We start from the raw sequence: 18,712 nt of genomic DNA on the forward strand, positions 1-18,712 counted from the left end.
CAAATTGTTTACTTATTATTTTAAAAAACAAGTCCATTTTGTGACACACTTGTGTTTTATATCGAAGCAAGAAAGTCCAGATAGCTCTACTAAAGTCTTCTACAATTGTGAGAAAGTATACATCCCTCAAGTGTTGGAGTTTTGTAGGGCTCCCAAAGATCAATATGTATTAGCTCAAATATATGTTTGGAGTGGATGGTACTTGATGAAAAAGGTAATCGGCTCTATTTAGCAAGAGGGCGAATCATGCATGTATCAAGTGTATTAACAGAGGCCACAATAGGTACATGTTTTAAAACATTCAAGTAAGGGTGTCCCAACCGCCTATGCCACAAGACATTATTACAAGAAGCAAATCAGTACAAAGACCATGTTGAACAAAATTTAACGAGGCTATAGTAATTGGACTGAAAGATGACTTGTCCAACACATATAGGTTCTTGTAGAGCTTTCCTACTGCTATAATTCTTTTAGTCTCCAGGTCCTATAAAGATGTATAGAGAATTGGCACATAATATTTTTAGTGACAAATTATTTCTTATCACTAAATACAATATATTTAGTGACAACTTATTTCTTGTCGCTAGATATAACATATTTAGTGACAACTTGAAGTTATTTAGCGATAATATATTTACATTTAAGTGATGAATTGTATTATCACTAACTAAAAGTCATTAGAAAAACATTCAAATTCTCACTAAAAACTTATAGTTAATGTGAAATGGGCTTTTAGTTGTCAATATAAGGAATTAGTGACATAGGTGTTGTGACAACACTGTGATAAAAATTTTATGCCATTAAATTTTATTAATGACAAGATTCTAATATTTTGTGACAATAAATATTGTCACTCAGAACCCTTTTTCTTATAGTGTCAATTAATTTAATTCTCCAATTATAATATTTTTAAAACAAATGGGATATTTGATCGACTGCTAATTTATAAATAGTTGAACTCATAAAAATTTTCAAGTAAACATTACATCGATAATATAAATTATATTTAATAAATATATTAATTAAATAATATAATTATATAAATTAATAATTAAAATAAAAATATCTTACCTTACAATTCGAGCGTGTGTGTTTTAGTTTAAGATGTTAATTGTGTAAAGTGTGTATATATATATATAAACATATAATTGCAATAAATTTGTTTTATTATATGTATATAGATTTCTAAGAATTTTAAGGATTATGAACTATACTGAGATGGAATGTTAAAAGAAAGGTAAATATGAGATGGTAATAGAAATATTTGACCCGCAACTGTATAATTTAAAGCCAGCAGCTATTTTTCATTTCCGTCTTTCATCTGACACCAAAAACAATGGATATCTTCTCCCTCTCCTCCACCGTTCACTATTCTCACACTCCACCATCTTTCTCCACCTCCAGTCTCGCCGGAAAAAACCATGCCGCCACCACCAGCATTTCCCTGGCCTCATTTATTCTTGCTTCAAACTCATCACAAGACTCTGGTCACGACTCCACCACCAGCCTCCGCCGTCCCACCACGCAGAAGCCTCTAAAAGCCTCCACTTCAAACTCATCTCAACTCCGTGAGAACCCCCTTAAAAGATTTGTTAACTCCCAAAATGGTCCCCCGTCTGTCACCAGTTCGCCGTCCCGTGATACTCTCAGTAATAAGCTATGGTTGTCCAGCAAACTCTCACCTCCGCCTCCTCCTCCTCCCGCACCCCTACTTTCCCATCCATTGCAAGAAATTCCCCAGGAAAATGAAGTTGAGGATGAGGTTTTGGAAAATTCAGAAGAAAATGAAAAAGAAGTTGAGTTCAGGGAAAAAGGCAAGATTTTTGTGGGTAATTTACCACTTTGGATAAAGAAAAAGGAGGTAGCTGAGTTTTTCAGGCAATTTGGGCCCATAAAGAATGTGATTCTGATAAAGGGTCATGATAATCTGGAGAGGAATATGGGATTTGGGTTTGTGATATATAGTGGGCATACGGCTGAAAAGGCTGCAATGAAGGCTGTAGAGTTTGATGGGATTGAGTTCCATGGTAGGGTGTTGACTGTGAAGTTGGATAATGGCAAGAGAATGAAGGGCAAACATTCGGAGAGGGCAAGGTGGGTGGAGGGCAAATGGGAGGACGGGGAAAACTACAAGTCTAAGTGGCATGAAGAGAGGGACGGTTCACGAAGGGAGTTTCGGAGGATTCTGGAATCTCAACCAGAGAGTTGGCAGATGGTTGTGCAAGCTTTTGAGAGGATTAAGAAGGTAAAATTTGTTTTTTTTTTTGACATGACATTTGCTTGTAACGGAAGTTGATAGACTGGGAATAAGGCTAGAATAAGTCCATAACAACTAATGCATTACAGGAGCCATATAATATTTATCTTCAGTGCACATACAGCCTGAATGCAGCGGATGTGAATTCAATCTTGTCCGTTGTTAAGTTAAGAGTGCCTTGATGCAGATTAGTAGATGAATGTTGCTTAAGAGACTACGGGATGAAACATGAGTATGCTTCCTAAGAAACCAAATCAGACGCTTGTTCCTTTAGGAATATACAGAGGTTTTAACGGTATACCAAAGCCATGTTGAGATTTCATCATATTCTGGACATCTTCATATTTACTATCATGGTTCTCATCTAATCATACACTGGTGAAACCTCCCTTCTAGTAGTGAAGTACTCCTCTGAAGCCAAAGAGCTCATTAGTGCTGTTGTAAGATGACACCACCTACTGACCATAGTTATGTTATCATTCACTGTGACTAAAATGAAGAGGCAATGCAATATATATGGACTATATGTTCATCTGATTTTGCTGGATACTGATAGTTCAATGACTTTATCCAGAATGGTACCTTGTGTATGTAAATGTATGGTAAAACCATATCCAGTACCATGTACTTGCAAGAACTGAAGAAAAACTACCTCAGCAATTTGTAATATCTCGCTTTGGCCCAGCAATTAATGGATTATGTAGAGATAGCTGTTGCTTATATGCATGAACCAGTCATGACAGCTGTAAGCCAGCTTCTTTACACGCAAAGAAAAGAAAAGTCTTCTCTAAACATTGTTTTGCCTATTCTACTATCCACTATTATTAATTCTTCTTTTGTAGCCCTCCAGAAAAGAGTTTGGGTTGATGGTCAACTATTATGCAAGGAGAGGAGACATGCATCGTGCACGTGAAATGTTTGAGAAGATGCGGGCACGTGGGATAGAGCCAACTTTACATGTATATACAAAGTAAAAATAATTACACTTAGTTTTAGCTCTTCAAACATTCGGTTTTAGCACATTGATATTTCCGGAATTGTATTGGCACCAGTGGCTGCACATAAGCTTGTTGTCCATTTACTGTAGTACATAGAATTTCAGATATTTTGTTGCCTATCGACTAGCTTGATAGAAACGATCAAATATTTTAGTAGTCTTCACACTTTCTTGCATACTCAACAAGAATCAACTAAATCTACTCTGCATTGTGCAGCCTGATTCATGCTTATGCAGTAGGAAGAGACATGGAAGAAGCATTATCATGTGTGAGGAAGATGAGGGATGAGGGAATTGAGATGAGCTTGGTGACATACAGTATTCTTGTTGGAGGATTTGCAAAAATTGGGAATGTTGAGTAAGTAGCAATGCATTTGATATGTTATATGTCATGCCTATTTTAACTATTTTTATTGAAATTGATTCCACGTGTTCTCCAACAATATGAAAAGCTTTATTTCCGTAAATCATGTGTTAAGTTCATAGCAAAATGTTTTTGGTGTTCTAAGACTTGTTAAGGCACTATTGTGTGGATATTGTAATTGGATTAACATTCAGTGTCCCCCAAACTGGACTATGCACAAGTGTAGAGAACTTTGCTATTTGTGTTTGTGGGAAATCAAATGAATGGCTATAAATGAGAAAGGTAGAGTGGTTGGAGTATGAGTTACATTTCCATGTGGGGTGTGCTTGCAGAGTACAAGGCCATAGAAATATGTCTTCTTCTGCTTCAAACCTACTTGTAATGAATGAGAGGACCCTGTTTTTGTTCTTATTCATTTTGTGTTGTTTTCACTGAAAGATTAGAAAAGTGAGTCATCAACCAAATGTAGAACAAGCTTATTGATGTGTTGGGGCTGGATTCTGGGACTTCTTTGTTACTGCATCTTTCATTTATTTTGGAGTGTCAGTTTAAATCTTTATCATGTGCGGATGCCACTTATGTTGTCTCCTTTAGCTTGAGGTCCCTTTTTATGTTGTATTCTACTTGATTCTTGTAGATATTCAGCGTTTTGTTTGTTAGACTCGAATTAAGCTGTTGCCTTCTAAATTTGTAATGATGAATTATTCGATTCGTTGCATTCTTTAACACTTTTCAAATATTCCATTTGCTTCCTCCTCTGATATTTCTTTCTCTTATTTGTAAAAGAGCTGCAGAGCTTTGGTTTAAGGAGGCAAAAGAGAGACTTACAGCGTTAAATGCAGTCATATATGGCAACATAATATATGCTTATTGGTGGGTTTATTGTTTATTTTTATTACAAGTTTTTTATTTTATTATCTTCATGATGAAATATGGCATTTTGGTATTTTTGTTATAAGAAGAGTGTATGAAATTCAAGAAGAATTCCCTGCAATAGTTGATATCTTTGGCATACCTACAAATCTGTGTGCGTGCGTGCGTGTGTGCACCTCTGAAGATTTCTTCTTTGTATGTTCGTCTTTGAGTGTGGATTTCCCTTTTAAGTGTGTGTGTGTGTTGGGGGGGAAAGATGGGATTCGGAGGATGAAGGTGATGGTCGGAAATCTGTTAAACTTCAACTGAAATTGATGTTACTTGATTTTTTTTGAAATGTTGAGAAATCTTGAGTTCCATATGTTCTCTGTTGCTCAATTTTAGGTTTGGTTCTTCATCTTGAAACCAGTGTTTGAGAAATATCTGATTCTTTGAGCATACATTTGAATGTCTACTGTGTTCCACTTGTTGGCGTTGGAATTATCCATATATTTGGTTTAAGCATGTTATTTGCAGCAAATAATTCACGAAGTAATAAAGGACTGCCGTAGTAGTAGAATTTGGAATGTATTAACATCGATTTATTGATTTGGTTTTGTGTCATGGATGAGTCTGAAGAGGTGGGAAATAATTCTATCCATCTAAATAAAGATTTGAAGGATGTAGTAGAGATATTCTATGGGAACATTTGCATTAGATACTATGCCCTCCTTTCGTTCAAGAGTTTCACTCAACTATACAACTCAAAATTGATGGTGGTGATGGAGCAGTAGAGTGAAAGTGGCGACAACATGGTGAGATGTGGTGTGAAGAACGTAAAATTTCATGAAAAGTTGTTTACTTTTACTATCATATTATGAACTTTAATGTAACAAATTCAAATAGAAAGTCATCGCCATTAGTTTTGATGTTTGAAAAGAAAAAAAATCCTGTGTCAGTAGAGCTTGGAAGAAGCATGTAAAGGTTGACTTTTTAAGAGAGTGAAATGCCTTTAATTGTTGTAAATGTGAGTTGTGTCTCAGACAATAGAGCAAACTTTACCACCTTATCATTATGAAAGGGTTCAAGGCATTTTTCAGAAAGAACCAATTTTCAAAACCTACATCCTATATTTCAACTTTAATTATGACAACTACACATTTTTATAGGAAACTCCCGTTTCCTTACATTTGGAAATAAGTAACCTCACATGCTTTCTCAAATGAAATGTGAAATCAACTAGTTAACTCAAATTGTCAAACTTTGTAACTGACTCATTTAAGCATATTTTTTCAACTAATTCCCTGATGAAATCTTCTCAAAATGTTTTCAAGAAATACTTGGTCAAAATGAAAATCAATCATTGCATGGAACTTTTAGAACTTATCTGTTTGGAGGTATCAAGTATCACTAAATTTGGCCAAAATCCCTCTGTAGTGATACTGACTTTCGTCTGGATTCTAATCTTGTTTTATACAATGCTCACATCAGGCTATCCTGTTAAAGAATTACTGCCTTCAATGTTGTCTTGTCTGATAATTGATAAGGAGAATAAGTTTCATTTAACTTGTTTCTTTTCTCTCCTTGGTTAAGAACAAAATCTATCATCCACGTTTCAACTTCACACTGCAGCTCTGCTTCGTGATATTTTCTTGTGGATTTTATGCAGTTGTTCTGGTTTTGAAATGTTGAAAGAGGCCTAGGATACTTGGAATGTGACAGTTTGAAAATCAGCCCGTAAGGATCCGGAAGCAGATATTCCATCCTCTAAATAGTTATATGGAGAAATTCCTCTAGATTTTGAATAACGACTCTATTGGTTGGGGCCCTAGAGATTACAAACTTTGCTGTTAAATTATCTATTTCCTAATGCCTCTTTCCTTCCTGTATTCACTATGAAAATTGCTGTGAACTTCTCCAATGATGTTATTGTCCTAATGAATATGTATCCCAGATTATTGTCAACCACTAAAACGAAAAAAGAAAAGAAAAGGCTTGACCTTTAGGATGTCTGTGGTGGATAAGCAGATGCTATATTAGGGGAAATCAAGAATGATCAGAACTCATGCTTTATGTTGCTGTTTTTGGGTTTCAAAGATAAAATCTAAGAAATGTCATACCACTGGTTGTAAGTGCTATGAGTAAGGCTGGACCATATTCAGTTCCTCAAAACTTTCACATATCAGCCTATAATTGTATAGATGCTGATTATCCAATAAGTTTGAGTCAAACAGAGCCTCACTGTATTGGCATCCTTGGAAACTTGAACTAGATGCAATTAGGAACAATATGTTCAGGTACTTGCCACATTTCTTGACATGCTGGACATCTATTATTGGTTGGTCAAATGCAGTGCCAAAATTTATTCCTATGATCTTTGTGGATTCTACAAATATATATAATTGTTTCGTCTCACATTGAGATTATTTTGTTTATTTCTCATAAGTGCAGTCAAACATGTAACTTAACCCGTGCTGAAGCATTGGTAAGAGAGATGGAAGAAGAGGGAATAGATGCTCCAATTGACATATATCACACCATGATGGATGGTTATGGCATGATACAGGATGAAGAGAAATGTCTTATGGTTTTTGATAGACTTAAGGTAAATCCTTATGAAATTACTTCAGGTGGCATTCATTATGAAATTACTTCAGGTGGCATTCATTATGAAATTACTTCAGGTGGCATTCATTATGAAGGCCATTCTTTCTGATTAAGTTTACGTATACATGCTTTGGGTTTGCTTCAAGTATCACAGATTATGAAGGTCATTTTTTCAAGTTAAGAGTTTGTGTCATGTGAACATGCTATGGCCATTATACTTAAATACCTATATTTTATTTTTTTTTAAGGTAGCCACTATCTAATTCAGATGGTCAATGAAAGCTTTCATAAAAGCAGAAGTTTATAACTGACAGTTTAATGCTTCAGGAAAACTTGATCCTCGTGATGGAGTCCAAGCAAGGATCTCATTACTAACTTTTTGAGATAATACAATTGGCCAGGATCTTATGATATGTGCACCGATTAAGGAGTTAATCCACGAGATGGAGTCTGGACCAGTATAAGAAGTGAATAATTGCTGATAAGCTTTACATAGAATTCCTTATTTTACTTCTTTCTGGAAAACATAGAGGTGGATAGATTTGTTGTCATTTAGCAAGTAATAGAACTCTTAAGATAAATGATTTAGAAATACTGAAAAAAGGAGGGGAGCCAGAACCATCCTTGAGAAACTGGTGTTATTTATGCATTATATTGCCACCAATTTGCAGTTTTATTTATTGGTATTTCTGTGAGAAGTTACTCAATACCGGTCAACTTAAACATGCAAGTGCTTGGTCATAGAATGTGAAATGGTAAAGGTCTAATATAAAGGATGGAATTTGTGCTACTATTTGTTTCTGCTTACATTGATACTGCGTACTAACGTTTATTGTTGTTACAGGAATGTGGCTTTACACCTTCAATAATTACGTTTGGATGTCTCATCAATCTGTATACCAAGGTAGCTGATATACTTTTCCTTTGCCATAATTCAGTTATTTGTTTCCCTGAGATCTGGTACCTTTTGTTTTCTTTCCTTTTCGATGTGTATATATCCTCTCCACATTTTCTGAAGCCAATTATACATGCTGACGGTTCGGCTATACTAGTATCTGGTTCAAGAATTTGGACTTCTGTCATGTTATAGCCGGATTTTTTAAGTACACTCATAATTATCAAAAACTGGTGACAGTCTGATCCTAGGTTATAGAAGAGTACTTTCTTCTGAATTTGCTTCAAAATGTTGTTTCCGGACATTATTATTTGTGAAGTTATCTCAGTATGGCAAGTGAGCTAGCTACTCATTTTGAAAGCTCGTTAAATGTCATAACATTATGCATTTGGTTCTTGCTTGATCCTCATCTCTTGCTCTTTCTCTCTGTCTCTCTTACTCCCCTGATGCATTAAAGTGCATATTTTGTCGTTTCTCTTCTGCTGAATACTGTGCTAGTCTTGTTCTTCAATAATAAATGTCTTTGGGAGCAAGAACTGATACTTACCAATTTGGGTTTTCCTCTCCCTGCCCATACTTCCATTCTCTCGTTCAAAATCCAGTTGAATGATCTGAAATAATTATTTGTATCCTCCCTTATTCTCTTACATGATTGTATACTTAAACATGGTAGATTTGTGAATTATTTAAGCAGATATTAGTTGGCTCTACTGTTGTCCGTGCAACTTGTTTGTGGTTGTGTCGGAGAAGAACATTCTATGTGGTATCTTAAGAGTGTATTTGGTTTTCTGCATGTAATGCCCTTCTGCTGGATGTCATATCCTGCTTGCAAGTAAAGCCTGGTTGTTATGAATGAGAATGCATTCACCTGTTCGTGTGTTTTATTGAATTTCGACGAGCTCAGATATAATGAATTCTTTTCCTACCTCTGCAGATTGGAAAAGTTTCTAAAGCTTTGGAAGTCAGTGACATGATGAAACAGGCAGGCATAAAGCATAACATGAAGACGTATTCCATGTTGATGAATGGATTTATAAATTTGAAGGATTGGGCTAATGCTTTCTCAATCTTTGAAGATGTAATTGGAGATGGTTTAAAGCCAGATGTCATTCTTTACAACAACATCATAAGAGCATTTTGTGGAATGGGTAACATGGAACGTGCTATTCGTACAGTTGAACAAATGAAAAAGGAGAGGCATAGACCAACTTCAAGAACATTTATGCCCATAATTCATTCTTTTGCAAGAGCTGGAGAAATGAGAAGAGCTCTAGATGTTTTTGATATGATGCGGAGGAGCGGATGTATTCCAACTGTGCACACATATAACGCTCTGATTCTTGGCCTTGTCGAAAAGCGTCAGGTACATTATTCATAAAAATGGCAGATTTCTAAGATTGAATGTTCATTAAATTGGGCGTTGAAGTCCTTGCTTGGAATTTCAGCAGCTACTCCCTCTTTCTCTTCTCATTTTCTGCAACTAGGAACTAAACATGTGATTGCCATCCAGGAATGTATAACTCGTTTTACATCAGTAGTAATGAATAATTACAGTAAAACCCATTCAAGAGCACATTGTCCCTCTTGCATGCATAGAGGATTAAGTTGCATCAATTAGAATTATTAGTATGTCTTTCAAGTAGACTTGCTGCTTCTGCATGGATATATCTTCACATCATTATTAAATTGTCGGGGTTGTGAGTACACTTTCAGATGGCATAATTTCCCGTAAAAGTTGACTTCGCAACCATCTGTCTTGTTTTCTCTAGTACTGAGTTTTTACGGGAAGATTGCGTTTAGCCACTCAAAAATTTGTGTAATTGTTTATCATTTGTTTCTTGTAGATGGAGAAGGCCGTGGGTATATTAGACGAGATGCTGCTGGCAGGAATTAGTCCCAACGAGCACACATACACAACCATTATGCACGGTTACGCATCGCTGGGTGATACCGGAAAAGCTTTCCAATACTTCTCTAAGGTTAAAAATGAGGGGCTTGAGCTTGATGTTTATGCTTATGAGGCCTTACTCAAGGCATGCTGTAAATCAGGCAGGATGCAAAGTGCTTTAGCTGTAACAAAAGAGATGAGAGCTCAAAATATCCCCAGGAATACTTTTATCTACAACATACTAATCGACGGGTATGGATGAGTCTATGTTTTGATAATTATGCACTCAGTCTCAAGATCCACTTTTCTGCTTTCCTTTTGTATTCTTTCTCAGTTTCTTCCTTGTTGGCAGATGGGCTCGTCGAGGTGATGTTTGGGAAGCTGCAGATTTGATGCAGCAGATGAGACAAGAAGGGGTACAGCCGGACATCCATACTTACACGTCTTTCATAAATGCTTGCTGCAAGGCCGGAGACATGCTGGTATGTATTGCATAAAGTCTACAGCGCTACATGATTTTTCCTGAGATGTTTATGTTTTCTCTACATATATTTAAAATGTCAAAAGAAGAAAGTTCGTCGTAGCTGATGATATATTCTGTCTGCATATGAGCAATAGTGACCTTTTCCTGGTTATGGTTATTGGTTCTTGTTCTCATGTTAACACCTCTGTCGGGACTAACTAGAAACAAAAAGAAGTTAAAATGAACTTCATCTAAGGCAAACTTCAATAACTCGATTGGTAATGAAGTAAGATGCTCATCTGAAACAAGTCGTATCTGCCTATGGTCTACATATAGGTTTAGTGAGGGCTGAGGATACCAGAAAAGGAAACTAGGAGACTCAATGAATAGAGGCGATAATCTTTCGACTTCAGGAGAAACCCCAGGCACCTTCTATGAGAAGAACTAATAAAAAATGTCTAAAGAAGTGGTGGAAGCCGTGTTAATTTATGAGGATGTTGGCTACTCAGCCATACAAGAACTGCGCAACATAAACAGAAGCATTATCAACTATACAAGAACCTATGAATAAACATTCTAATGATTTGACAAAGGTTAAGCACTCGACAGCAAGAGCTCGAGTAGTGTCCCTATCCGAGAGCTCCCATGAGGTGGTGGTATTGATAGTAAAGCACATTAGTTTTGTATATGGTTCAGCAAGGATATTACTAACCAAGAATCAATGAAGTACATTGACACAAGTAAGCCCAACAATGAGAACAATTCGGGGACACATCGTTTGAAAATTTTAGACCAAGACATGCTAAGAAAGCACTAAGCACATAAAACTATTGGGTAACCTTTGTGTATAGAAAACAGGCAGTCATGAGACACAAATAAAACAAGTTGTCTGCATGAGATCAGCCATGGATGTAACTATGACAAACAAGCAAGAGAAGGGAACATCTTTTGCTAATCTCTGACACCTTCTGCTCCCAGCATAGCGAATGATCATCCTGGGACCTTGGATAACATCAAGTGAGATAAGTCTGTCTTCTAGATCGAATATATACGTCTGAAGTGTCCCTGGATCCAAAGGAACGCTTTTAAGTATTTTTGAATTGCTAAATGCAGTAAGGGAGAAACCCGACTGTTTTAGTGCTTGTGCACTGATCAACATTAGGATGGTTGTCTAGGTGAGCTTATAAGGTTCTTTAAACATCTTATAGGATGTCTAAAAGCTTATGTAATATCAGACGGTGTTCTGGTAGATGTCAGAGCTTATAAGCGGAAAAATGAGGGGAGCGCAACTTATTTTTAATATCTGAACGAGTTCCTTTAATTTTATTAATCACATAATTGACGTTATTTACATCATATTGGTTAAATAATTTTATTTTATCCAAACACGTTAAAAGCTTATTTTCATAATAAAGTTTAAGATCTTGTAAGCTAGGAGTTTAAATAAGTTTAGGCAAACATCTTTGAAGAACAATCCTAATGTGATCCGTATGATGCCATCAGTGATTCTTCCAGCATAGCTTTTATGATTCTCTACTGCTCGGATGAAGCAAATTATGTGATAAGCTGATTCTTCCTTTCCTTTTAAATTTTAATTTTCATCTTTTTGCAGAGAGCAATGAGAACAATTGAGGAGATGGAAGCAGTCGGAGTGAAAGCTAACGTCAAGACCTACACTACGCTTATACACGGGTGGTCCCGAGCATCTCTCCCGGAGAAGGCATTGAAATGCTTTGAGGAGATGAAGCAAGCAGGACTAAATCCAGACAAAGCAGTATACCATTGTTTAATGACATCCTTGTTATCAAGGGCCACCATCGCCGAAGACTACATCTACAATGGAATCCTCAATTTATGCGACGAGATGGTGGACTGCGGGTTGACTGTCGACATGGGCACCGCAGTTCATTGGTCGAAATGCTTACGCAAAATCGAAAGGACCGGTGGCGGTATTACCGAAGCCCTTCAGAAGACCTTCCCACCCGACTGGAACAACCACAAGACTCTTAACGCTATTTCAGATGTCAGTGATCACGAAGATGGATTGGAAGAAAACCATTACGATGATAGCCCTTTTCACAGCGACACTGATGGTGAAGACAACACAAACTTTGACGAAAGGTTTCAATTCTAACTCTATCATCCAGATATCCCCAAGGTATCGGTTTCTTCCCATCTCTTTAGTTGCAAAGTGAATTAGCTCCGAATTTTGCGGTTCTTGGCTCTACCATTTCTCACTCATTTCTCTATAGAGGGAACCTTCTATGAAATTTATGGGAAAGTAACAGTCCAAATTTGTCCATATGCTTGTAGTTGACTGTTTGTTGGTTTGTTAGCTGACATATATCTGCAAACAATAGTTGTCTGAAGAAGGCAGGATAGTATTTCAACCCCATTAGAAAGCAGGAAGAACAGAAATTGTATCATTGACTTTTAGTATTATGTTAGTAATTAATGAATCTTATGAAATCATAATCTTGGAGATTAGACTGCTTCATTATAAATCATAGTGGTTGTTAGAGGTTTTATTTTTTGATTAGTTTAGCGACAAAGGCGAAATTTCGACTACCGGACAACACTAAAAGGACAAGATTTGTTGACTTTATTTCGGAACATATGTCGTTTGTTGAGCTTACGATGTTCTATTAGGAAAGACGAGATTAGGTTATTGACTTTATTTTTGGACGTTGTTATGAGGTCAGAATCTATACTGTTTATTATAGGCGTAAACCCTTAAAATAATTACACGAAATGTGAATTAACTAAAATGTCCTTGTCTATATTTATTTCACTTGCAAATAACTAATTTTTGATTACTTGTATCAATAATTTTCTATTCATGAACGTTCAAAGTTAATTTATTTTATTGGTTTAATTCAATCATTTAGTATATATGTTTTCTACATTATTTAATTAAATAAATATATTAAAATTTTAAATTATGCACATACATCAAGTTTAGTCCGATTCGACAGGGAATAATTTAAGTTGCATATTATTTGATGAGTATGACAAAGAAAGAAAACCGTCTCTTTAAGGTGCAACTGTATTGCATAACCGTCTCTTTTGATTTACAGTAAATTACTAAGTTGAATAATGTCTCGACGGGTACTGAAATGATATAAGGGTTAATTACACTTAAATTCTCTATAAGAATACGAAATTATATTTTTTAATTTTTTTTTTAAAATTATACTTATACCCCCTTTAAAAATTTTCTGTTCATACTTGATTTTTTTCTGTTGGGATTTGGACGAAAATGCCGGTATTAGTAAAAAAATTACATTTTTTTTTAATTTTTTCATTTATTTAATATTTTCATATATATATTTTTGTTTATAAAAGAATAAATGTAATATATATATATAGTGAAGTTAACATCGATCTAACGTACTATAAAATGTAATATATATATATTTTCTGTTCATACTTGATTTTTTTCTGTTGGGATTTGGACGAAAATGCTGGTATTAGCAAAAAAATTATAATTTTTTTTTATAATTTTGTCATTTATTTAATATTTTCATATATATATTTTTGTTTATAAAAGAATAAATATAATATATATATATATATATATATATATAGTGAAGTTAACATCGATCTAACGTACTATAAGTAGTAGAATGTCATAGTTGGAGGAAGATCGAAATAATTAGTTTAGTTCATTAAAATATTGCTTCAAATAATTTGTTTTATTTTTTAAAAAATATCGGCAATGGTGAAGTAGTAATATCCACTTCACTGTTTAGGAGCTACGTAATTATTTTTCATTTGAGGGGAGTATTTTTAAAAATTTTGAATAATGAGAAAGTATTTGGAATTATGTCATAGTTCAAGGAGGTAGCTGTAATTTAACCCCCAACCCGAAAACAAAATTATTTAATTAAATGCATCTCAACTCTTCTAATTATTGGATGCATGCCTCCGACATCAATATATGTGAATAATTCAAATGCATATCCAGACATGATGAATGGTGGGTGTGCGTCACAATCTTTTTGTTAATTGCATTTTAGTACACAAATGAGGACCGAATTGAAATTTCCAAGGTCAAATGATGATGAGCATGTGGGTTTTATCCAAAATCATTGGTATTGGAAGATGGGAGACAAAACAGTTCATTTTGATCCATTAGGATTCACAAATCTCAAGATTCCAACACCCAAAATCTTCAAACCCTACACAAATAAAATAATTAATTACCATTATCTTTTTATTTATTTATCTTATAGGAAATTAATTTGAATATTAATATGTGGTGCATGCATGTCCAAGTCCATGTGTGTTGATGAAATTATTGGATATGGCCTTTAAATATTTTGCAGCTTTTCTTTTTATTTCTATAAATTTCATCCACAATCCTTAAACTTAGGTCTAATTCCATAAACATGTCTGTATTTTTGAAAAGTTATATATATATACACCCCTTGAGACTGTAGGAGAAAATTTCATCAACACCTCCTCAGGGGTGTAGTTGTAATTTTGAAAAGAGTAGGAGATATTTGTGTAATTAAACCTAACATAAAGAGTATCTATGTAATTTATCCTTTTTAGTTTGGTATGGCACATAAAGAATTTGGATGGTTACAACTCCGATCTTATAGAGGTACTCAAATGCAACATTATGAAAAAATTGCACTTTTGTCCCACATGATATATGATGTTGTATTTTTGGTACTATAGTTCATGAATTTAGCACATTTGGTCCCATATGCTAAAAAATCGTAGCATTTGGTATAATTAATGCTATAATTTTTTATCCTTTGAAACTACATATACTGCAAATTTTTATTCTATATATGGGATAAAAAAAAAGATAGATTTTTTTAAAAATTTTATGGGACCAAATGTGCTAAGTTTGTAAATTGTAGGACCAAAAGTGCAATATCCTCTATTGTATGAGACCAAAAATATAATTTTTCCGCACTATTAATGGCATAATAATATAATCATGGCTTCAAATCGAATAGATCGAATCATTAAAGGATTTTAATTGAGGTTGTCTCAAAAAAGATTAATACTAGTGGTTAATAGTAGGGATAACAACAAAATTTTGTCTTGAAACAAATGTGATTCACCCCTCAAGGAAGAACATTTGATGCACGAAAGAGAATTAAATAAGAAAATTCTAACACAAATCAGATCTGGTCGAACTTGAGCTGATTATATGGCAAGTGCAGTACAGTTGTCCGTGTGATTGACGTACAGTTCAGGAAAAGTGACAAATCATATGATAAATATATAACATTTGTTCTATAATTGATTTGATTTGATCGAATTTGATTTGAATAAAATCTTTTCAACAACAATGACATATATTTCATGACAGCTACTATAAACATATCAACATTCGGCCAGTAAAACACCTCAAAACAGTGATGTAAGAATTCAGTTCGAACTCTAACGAAAACAAAAACAAAAACAAAAGCAACTTGTTTGGTTTCATTTTTTGGAACTTTGGAGATGAGATAAAATACACTCAATGTTTGTCTGCTTTCTTTTACAGTTATCTGTGTGAATTTTTGGTTTTAGACTTTCTATATATAATATATATAAACACACATGTATATATAAATATAATATAAAAGAGACATGACTTGATAATGAACAATGAATTTTATCTCCAAAAAACACAACATTAAACATACAACACCTACATATATAAAAGAGACATTGTTTTGATAATGATTTGATCATAAATATAATAATTTTTGTCTCCCAAAACACAACATCAAACATAAAACGCTTATTTCAAATTATTTTAAATCATCTCTAAAAATAAATTTCAAACACACACAATCTATGTCCATTACATACTTATTTATCTTTATTTTTTTCTCTTTATCTCCACAAGACAAAACACCCAAAAAAATGAATCCAAACACTACGAAAGATTCCTCTATTCTGAAACTTGGGAGTGGTTTATTAATTGTGTTTAAATCATGATGTTCATGTCAAAACAGATCCAATAGTACGTAATTCGATTTAAAATGACGAAAATACCCTCCATTTAAGTTTTTTGTTAGGCTTTCAATTCCAACCAAGCCAAGGACATCACACACACACGTGTGTGTGTGTGTGTTATATATATATATATATATATATATATATAAGAAACTCACAAGTTGTATAGAGTTGAAAAGGTATGTAGGAAGTGTTATGAGGAGATTTGAGAGTGTTTAGGCATTTGTAGAAATATTCTTGGGACAAAGTGATTCTTTCAATAAAGTTTGGAGCATAGTGAAGCCATTGGTAGTTGGACCAAACAGTTTGGATCATTTTTTATTTTAGTGCTACAAATTGGTGAAATTCTCTTTGCTTTTTGTCCACAAGCTCAAATAAACTTCCCATCTCTACTGCAATCTGCAACAAACTTTGCAGTTCATCAAAATGTCAAAGACTGCCCAATTACAATCATTTATCTTCCGTCAGGTTTGACATAATTATAAATATATTTTTTTATTTAAAAAATTATATATAAATACCCTTTTAATTTTAATATCTGTTTAATAACGAGCTCAATTTTAAAATATTTTTATGGACTAATATACTCTATGAATTACTTACTTTACCCACCTGCAATTTTTTTTTTCAAAAAAAAAAAAATATTTAAGTAGGGGTAAGTAGTAATTCCCACATTACCATTCAGTGGCTACATAATTATTTTTTATCTGAAAAAGGTATTCATAATTTTTTAAATAACGAAAAAGTATTAATAATTTCCCTTATATTTATACTTTGCTTTCAAACAATGAGGGGTTGAAAATATTTTTATTATTAAGAATTTTATTTTTTAGTTTGTGGGTTGAATGGTGCACTGGTTTTAATTTATGGGGTCTTTTAGATTATGTAATTTTGGATCTATAATTCAGTGAAATAATAATGGAGAATGAATAAAAAAGAATGTTGAAATGTCATCAACCAGTAGATATGTGGAATAAATGTATAATTGATAAATATTTCTCACAGTTATAATTTTTCGGTACTTAAATTAGTAAAATCGATCATATGAGGACAATCCACTGATATTGGAATGATCAGACAGTTGTCAGGGTTGAAAATGTCAGTGGGTTGGGATGAACCGATCGAAGTAAAAAATGTGCAGATACTTGTAGTATTTGGATATTTTCACCATGTTTGATGATATTCTGATCATTTGGTGGAGTTCTAGTGATAATACGTGTTATGATGTTGAGCACACTAGAAAAAAAGTTACTATTAGCTACAATAGTAGTGGTTATGACTAAAAATCATGGTAAATGACTACAATTAATTAACTATGGTTAAATAAAATCGATGCAAAAAACTGGTTCTTCCACCATGAAAAAATCATTTGCCATGGCTAAGAGCCACGTCGAATGTTTTAGTCACTCTCTCAAAAACCACGGCTAACAATCGTTGCATGGCTGTGGTCAATAACTATTTGTTACGGTGATTTCTTATTAATCATATCAATTAATCGTAGTTAAATATTATAATTCTGAAAAAATTATATACACCAAAAACAAAAAAATGGTCAATCCCTATTAGGGATAGATCTAATTATATCACTAAATATGAATAAGAAAAAGAAAAAAAGGAAAAGGAAAAGTGTAAGTTACATTTTTTTAAATAAGGATCAAAGTTGTTTCTCCAATTTTTTAGGTTGTGGTCTCATGAATAAATTCTAGACCATGGATTCGAGTTCCACTAGAGATTGTGTGGGCATTTATCTCACTTTATATGAGTATTTGTCTTACTTTATGTGAGTTATTGTAATTTGTGTGTCCTTAGTTATTTATTGAATTGATGTATTAAATGAATCGATACATTACTAAAACAAATAAACTCTTTTTTGGAATTCGAACCCGTGATCTATCTTTTACTAGAACAAGGTGTCACCGTCGGATCTATTTGACATCTTTTAAAAAAATAAATTACATTAACACCTCTTAGACCTAATTATACAAATATAAGAGATGTAATTCAACTTCAGGGGCTGTTTGTGTAGGTTCTTGTCTTTGAGGGGGTATCTATGCAGATTATAATTACAATCTCAAGAAATGTACTTGTCATTCATCAAAGGACATGGAGCATTTGTGTAAATAACCCTAATTCACTCCGGGGACTGTTTATGTAGGTTCTTGTCTTTGAGGGGGTGTCTATACAAATTATAATTATAATCTTAAAAAGTGTACTTATAATTTATCAAATAGCCCTTATTTAGGAGACGTTGATATAATTTACCGACAAAAGAAAAAGATTTAGTCAATGATTAATTAGTTTGTGAATAATGATATGTTATCCTCACACACACACACACACACACATATATATATATATATATATATATAATTAATTGCTTTGTCTTAATGTAAGGGTTATGAGTCAACTTGGGCAAGTTCAT

The 18,712-nt window shown here is 33.8% G+C and overlaps 1 protein-coding gene across 1 annotated transcript; it reads left to right on the forward strand.

Annotated features, from left to right (window-relative positions):
• Positions 1-1,298: 1,298 nt before the first annotated feature.
• Positions 1,299-12,810, forward strand: LOC105161001 (pentatricopeptide (PPR) repeat-containing protein). Its single transcript, XM_011078547.3, has 10 exons — positions 1,299-2,245; positions 3,100-3,227; positions 3,472-3,612; positions 4,405-4,491; positions 6,922-7,075; positions 7,922-7,981; positions 8,907-9,335; positions 9,817-10,112; positions 10,213-10,342; positions 11,936-12,810. The coding sequence occupies exons 1-10, from the start codon at positions 1,337-1,339 to the stop codon at positions 12,455-12,457; spliced, it is 2,856 nt and encodes a 951-aa protein (XP_011076849.1). The 5' UTR covers positions 1,299-1,336; the 3' UTR covers positions 12,458-12,810.
• The last annotated feature ends 5,902 nt before the right edge of the window (positions 12,811-18,712 follow it).

Source organism: Sesamum indicum, linkage group LG4 (genome assembly GCF_026168435.1).
Source record: "Sesamum indicum cultivar Baizhima isolate 11 linkage group LG4, ASM2616843v1, whole genome shotgun sequence".
Taxonomy (NCBI): Eukaryota; Viridiplantae; Streptophyta; class Magnoliopsida; order Lamiales; family Pedaliaceae; genus Sesamum; species Sesamum indicum.

Bases quoted from the DNA above. Each gene is read 5' to 3' on its own strand.
- LOC105161001 (XM_011078547.3), top strand. From the start codon at position 1,337: ATGGATATCTTCTCCCTCTCCTCCACCGTTCACTATTCTCACACTCCA. The intron at 3,228-3,471 runs GTAAAAATAATT...TGCATTGTGCAG, and splicing joins ACTTTACATGTATATACAAA to CCTGATTCATGCTTATGCAG. The intron at 3,613-4,404 runs GTAAGTAGCAAT...TATTTGTAAAAG, and splicing joins GCAAAAATTGGGAATGTTGA to AGCTGCAGAGCTTTGGTTTA.